The following is a 6,000-nucleotide window of genomic DNA, read 5'->3' as shown; positions in this document are numbered from 1 at the left end:
TTAAGAAATCAACTATTTTATTAAAGGTGTTTCTTATGGATTCCATTTGCAAAGTCAGTACTGACATTTGACTTAGATTACTGCTGTTTATTGATTACTGTGTAACTAATTAACCCAAAACTTGGTAGCTTAAAACAGGACTTGACAAACTTTTTCTGGGAGTTGACAACCTTTTTCTGTAAAGAGTCATATAGTAAATATTTTAGAGATCTCGGTTGCAGCTACTTCACTCTGTCATCGTAGGACAAAAGCAGCCAACAACAGTACACAAGAAATAGGTGTGGCTGTGGTCCAATAAAACTATACCAATGGACACTGCAATTTCAGTTTCAGATGATTTTATTATGTCACAAATATTGCTATTTTGATTCTTTTTGCAACCTTTCAATAATGTAGGACTCATTCTCAGCTCACAGGCTATACAGAAACAGGCCATGGCCCATGGCCATACTTTGACCCATAGGCCATAGTTTGCCAACAATAATATTTTTATTATCTTTGACTCTTTGGGGGGTTAAGGATTAAGACAGAGCATAGCGGATTGATTCTCCTGCTCCTCTTGATATTGACAGAAGCCAGATGGTAGTATTTGTCTTCGGATGTGTTGGCCTGGCGAGTCTAAGAAAGTTTTTTTTTTTTTTTCTTGCTCTCTTAGATGGAGTCTCACTCTGTCACCCAGGCTGGAGTGCAGTGCTAAGGCAGCTTTATTCATATTTCTGGCACCTTGGTGGGAGTGCTGGAAAGGCTGAGCTCAGCTGGGATTGTGACTCCAATTTCTGAACTGACTTTCAGAGAGACTTGAGATTACCAATATACATTTCGATTGAGGGTATGATCTTTTCCGCATGCAAAATGAGTCACGTTTGGAGAGAAAGGAATGATACTTATGAGCATTAACAAAGTACAATGATGTAGTGGTGTAAGTTCTTCAGTTTCCTCATAAGAAAGTGCTTATGCTAATGCACACTGTCAGGTTTCGTAGCACTGTTCACTTTTCATCTCCTCATTTTCTTCTTTTTTCTTCATCCTTCAGTTGCCTTTTCTTTTCAGTTCAAAACAAGCCTGCAGAGTAAATGCAGAAGCATAATCCTGTATTAATTTATGGGTCGTGGTGTGGCTTACTAGAAATGAAATGCTCTGGTCCCATGAAATCCTAATCACTTTCACAGCCAGCAGGTGCCAGAGTTAAAGCATTTCCAGTGAAGTGAACAAGAACATTAAATAAAACCCGTGCTCAGGACTGGATGCATTTAAGTCAGGAAGAGGAAAATACTGTGTTGCTGATCAAAGTCTGGCCCAGGGAGGCAACTCTATTTGGTTTTAACTCAGTGGGAAAGGCAGTAACTTCAAATCCATGGTCAGTTCAATTCAATTTATGAGAGACTTACCCAATTATTTCTGTATTGCATGGCAAGCAGCGAGGCTCTGAGCGGGCGTATGAAAAATCTCCCAGGTGAAAGAGATATAGAAAAATTACCCCCCGTGCAAGTTCTTTCAACTCTCCGTAACCCTTTGAGCCATTCTGTGGAAGTAGATCAGAATCTCAAGAGAAGGGGGAAGGCATCTGTGTTTGGAATGGACAGTCCTGGTCCCATTCCCTGGTGAAAATTTCTCTCTCATGTGGCACAAATGGTGGGAAAAACCCTCTCTATTAACGACTGACTAGGAGTTGCCAGAATAAAAGCAGGTTTGGGGAAACCCCAACTTAGATGTGCTGGGATTAATGAATGAACTTCCTGAACAGACAAGTGACTGAGAATCATTTTCTAAAGTGTACACACAATAAAGATATCTTTAAAGACCTTGTAAATCCAAAATATGCTGAATAAGGGATAATTTAAAAATAATATGATTAAGTTTAATTCTGATGATTGATTATGTCAATCCAAAACAAATTCTCAGAGCTGACAAACACTTTCCATATATCTTAAAGAGCAGAGGGCTGTTATATCCAATAGAATGGTGAAAAGAAATAGAATGATAAGCCAAAAACTACAGACAATCAGGAAATTGTTGATGCAGCATTAGGTTGTGGAATACCTGTTATGAACACTTTGGCAGAATATGTATCTTCTTAATATTTAACTTACGGAAATATTAGAATCAGCTTGCTTTCCCTGCATTCAACTTACGGTGTCATGCAGAATATTGCCCAGGTTTTGATTTTGACAGTAGTCCTAATTTTGAATGTCAATTTTATCTAAAAAATGATTTTATAACCGATTAAAATAGCTTGGGTAATGTGTAAGGATAATAGCACAAAAATTTTTAGAATTAAATTAAAGATACTAACATTGTCTTCATTATCACTTCTAAGTTTAATACAGTACAGGCATACCTCAGAGATATTGTGGGTTTGGTTCCAGACCAACGCAATAACGCAAATATTGCCATAAACCTAACCACTCAATTTTTTTGGTTTACCACTGCATATAAAAGTTTTAGGCCAGGCACAATGGCTCATGCCTGTAATCTCAGCACTTTGGAAAGCAGAGGCAAAGGGATCACTTGAGCCTGAGGGGTTGAGGCTACAGTGAACCATGGTCACGCCACTGCACTCCAACTTGGGCAACACGGTGAGAACCTGTCTCAAAAAAAATTACGTTTATACTATACTGTAGTCTATTAGATGTGCAATAGCATGATGTTTAAAAACATAATGTATATAACTTAATTTTAAAATAGGCCAGGTGTGATGTCTCATGCCTGTAATCCTAACATTTTGGGAAGCCAAGCCTGGAAGATTTTGCTGGAGGCCGGGAGTTTGAGACCAGCCTAAGCAACTGAGTAAGATCCCATCTCTACAAAAATAAATAATGATTAGCTGGGTGTGGTAGTGGGCACCTGTAGTCTTAGCTACTCAGGAGACTGAGGTGGGAGGACTGCTTGAGGCCAGGAGTTTGAGACAAGTCTGGGCAACATAGTGAGATCTCTTTTCTACCATAAAGTAAAATAAAAATACTTTATTTCTAAAACATGCTAATAATCATTTGAGTTGTCAGCAAGTCATAATCTTTTTGCTAGTAGAGGGTTTTGCTTCAATATTGATGGTAGACCGATCAGGGTGGTGGTGGTTACTGAAGGTTGGGGTGCCTGTGGCAATTTCTTCAAATAAGACAATAATGAAATTTGCCATATCGATTGAGTGTTCCTCTCATGAAATATTTTACTGTAGCATGCAATACTGTTTGATAGCATTATACTCACAGTAGAACTTTTCAAAATTGGAGTTAATCCTCTCAAATCCTGTCACTTCCTTAACAAATAAGTTTATGAAATATTCTAAATTCCTTGTTGTCATTTCAGCAATGTTCACATAATCACCAAGAGTTGATTCTATCTCAGGAAACTACTTTTTTGCTCATCCATAAGAAGCAACTTCTCATCTGTTCAAGTTTTATCATGAGATTGTAGCAATGCAGTCACAACTTCAGGCTTCACTTCTAATTCTAGTTCTTTTGCTATTTCTACCACATCTGCTGTTACTTTCTCCACGGAGTCTCAAACCCCTGAAAGTCATCCATGAGAGCTCGAATTAACTTATTTCAAGCTCCTGTTATGTTGATATTTGACCTCCTTTCATGAATCATGAATGTTCTTAATGGGATCTAGAATGATGAATCTTTCCTGAAAGGTTTTCAATTTACTTTGCCTAGACCCATCAGAGGAATCACTGTCTATAACAGCTATAGCCTTATGAAATCTTTTTCTTAAGCAATTAAACCTGAAAGTCAAAATTACTTCTTGATTTATGGACTGCAGAATAAATGTTGTGTTAGCAGGCAAGAAAACATTAATTTCCTTGTACATCTCCATCCGAGCTTTTGGATGACCAGGTGAATTTTCAGTGAACAGTAATATCTTGAAAGGAATCCTTCTGTTCTGGGCAGTAGGTCTCAACAGTGGGGTTAAAATATTCAGTAAAGTGGGCTTAAAATATGCTGTAAACAATATAAAAAAAGTGGGCTTAGAATGTGCTGTAAAATAAATAGATATGTTGTCATCCAGGTTTTATTGTTCCATTTATAGAGCACAGGCAGAGTAGATTTAGTATAATTCTTAAGGGCCTTATGGTTTTTGAAATAATAAATGAGCATTGGCTTTAACTTCAAGTCACCAGCTGCCTTAGCTCCTAATAAGAGTCAGCCTGTCCTTTGAAGCTTTGAAACCAGGCCTTGACTTCTCCTCTCTACCTATGAAAGTACTAGAAAACACTAGATAGCATCTTTTTTCGGTAAAGCCTGTTTCATCTACCTTGAAAATCTGTTGTTTAGCATAACCATCTTGACCAATTATCTTAGCTAGATCTTCTGGATAACTTGCTGTAGCTTCTACCTCAGCATTTGCTGCTTCATCTTGCACTTCTATGTTACAGAGACAGCTTCTTTCCTTAAACCTCTGATGGCTTCCAAGTTTTCTTCTCCTGCTTTCTTACCTCTCTCAGCCTTTATAAAATTGAAGAGAGCCAGGGCCTTTCTCTGGATTAGGCTTTGGCTTAAGGGAATGTTACGACTTGTTTGATCTTCTATCCAGACCACTCATACTTTCTCCATATCAACAATAATGCTGTTTCTCTTTTATCTTTTGTGTGTTCACTGGCGTAGCACTTTTAATTTCTTTCATGAACTTTTCCTTTGCATTCATAACTTGGCTAATCGTTTGGCACAAAAGGCCTAGCTTTTGACCTATTTTTGGTTTTCAACATTGCCTTCCTCACTAAGCTTAATCATTTCTAGCTTTTTATCTAAAGTGAGAGGCATGTGACTCTCTCTTTCACTTGAACACTTAGAGGCCATTACAGGGTTGAAATTGGCCTAATTTCAATATTGTTTTGTCTCGAAGAACAGGGAGGCTGGAGGAGAAGAGAGAGGGGAGAATGGCCGGTGGGTGAAGCATTCAGAACACACACACAATTATGGATTAAGTTTGCTGTCTTACATGTGCACAGTTGGTGGTGCCCCAAAACAATTACAGTGGTAACTTCAAAGATCACTGATCACAGATCACCATAACTAGATAAAATAATAATGAAAAAGTTTGAAATATTGTGAGAATTAACAAATTGTCACATAGAGAAACAAAGTGAACACATGCTATTGGAAAATGGACTGACAGACTTGCTGTCAATGCAAGGTTGCCACAAAACTTCAATTTGTAAAATATGCAATATCTACAAAGAATAATAAAATAAAATAAAGCATAATAAAATGAGATATCCCTGTATTTAGAAATATATATATATATATTTTTAGAGATAAGGTCTTTCTCTGTCACCCAAGCTTGAGTACAGCAGTACAATTACAGACCATTGCAACCTCAAACCCCTGAGCTTAAATGATCCTCCCACCTCAGCCTCCAGAGTAGCTGATACTACAGGAATGTACCTCCACACCAGGTGATTTTAAATTTTTTTTTTTTTTTGTAGAGATGAGGGCTTGCTATATTGCCCAGGCTGGTCTTGAACTCCTAGACTCAAGTGATCCTCCCACCTTAGCCTTCCAAAATGTTGGGATTACAGGTGTGGGCCACCACACCTAACCAGAATTACCTTTTCATTACAAATGTAGTAACAGTCACAGTGGCCAGTGTGGCAATCCAAGGATGCATGTAGCAAAATTACAAAATGTATGTTCATGCTATGATATGAGCATTGAGGAAGAATTGAGAAACTACCCATAAGTGTGGGCTAGGAATGGAATGAGTGGGTCTGAGGATACTTTGAACTAGGCCACTATAGAGTAAAACATGAATTCTGGTTTTTTGTTTGTTTGTTTTGTTTTATTTTTGTTTTTGTTTTTGTTTTTAGATGGAGTCTTGCTCTGTCACGCATGCTAGAGTGCAGTGATGCAACCTTGGCTCATTGCAACCTCTGCCTCCCGGGTTCAAGCAATTCTCCTGCCTCAGCCTCCCAAGTAGCTGGGATTACAGGCACCCACCACCACGCCTGGCTAATTTTTGTATTTTTGGTAGAGACAGGGTTTCACCGTGTTGGCCAGGCTG

General features: G+C 38.3%; 1 protein-coding gene across 1 annotated transcript in view; it reads right to left on the bottom strand.

The window, feature by feature from the left end:
• Positions 1-321: 321 nt before the first annotated feature.
• AGA (aspartylglucosaminidase) overlaps positions 322-6,000 on the bottom strand; it is a 30,368-nt gene continuing 24,689 nt past the window's right edge. The window contains exon 9 of the mRNA XM_009207898.3: positions 322-1,062. Within this exon, the coding sequence (XP_009206162.1) occupies positions 1,052-1,062 (11 nt within the window). The 3' untranslated portion in view covers positions 322-1,051. The remainder of the gene's footprint in view (positions 1,063-6,000) is intronic.

The sequence above is a fragment of the Papio anubis genome, chromosome 3 (assembly GCF_008728515.1).
Source record: "Papio anubis isolate 15944 chromosome 3, Panubis1.0, whole genome shotgun sequence".
In the NCBI taxonomy this organism is placed as follows: Eukaryota; Metazoa; Chordata; class Mammalia; order Primates; family Cercopithecidae; genus Papio; species Papio anubis.
This window is presented reverse-complemented; position numbering and strand designations above follow the sequence as displayed.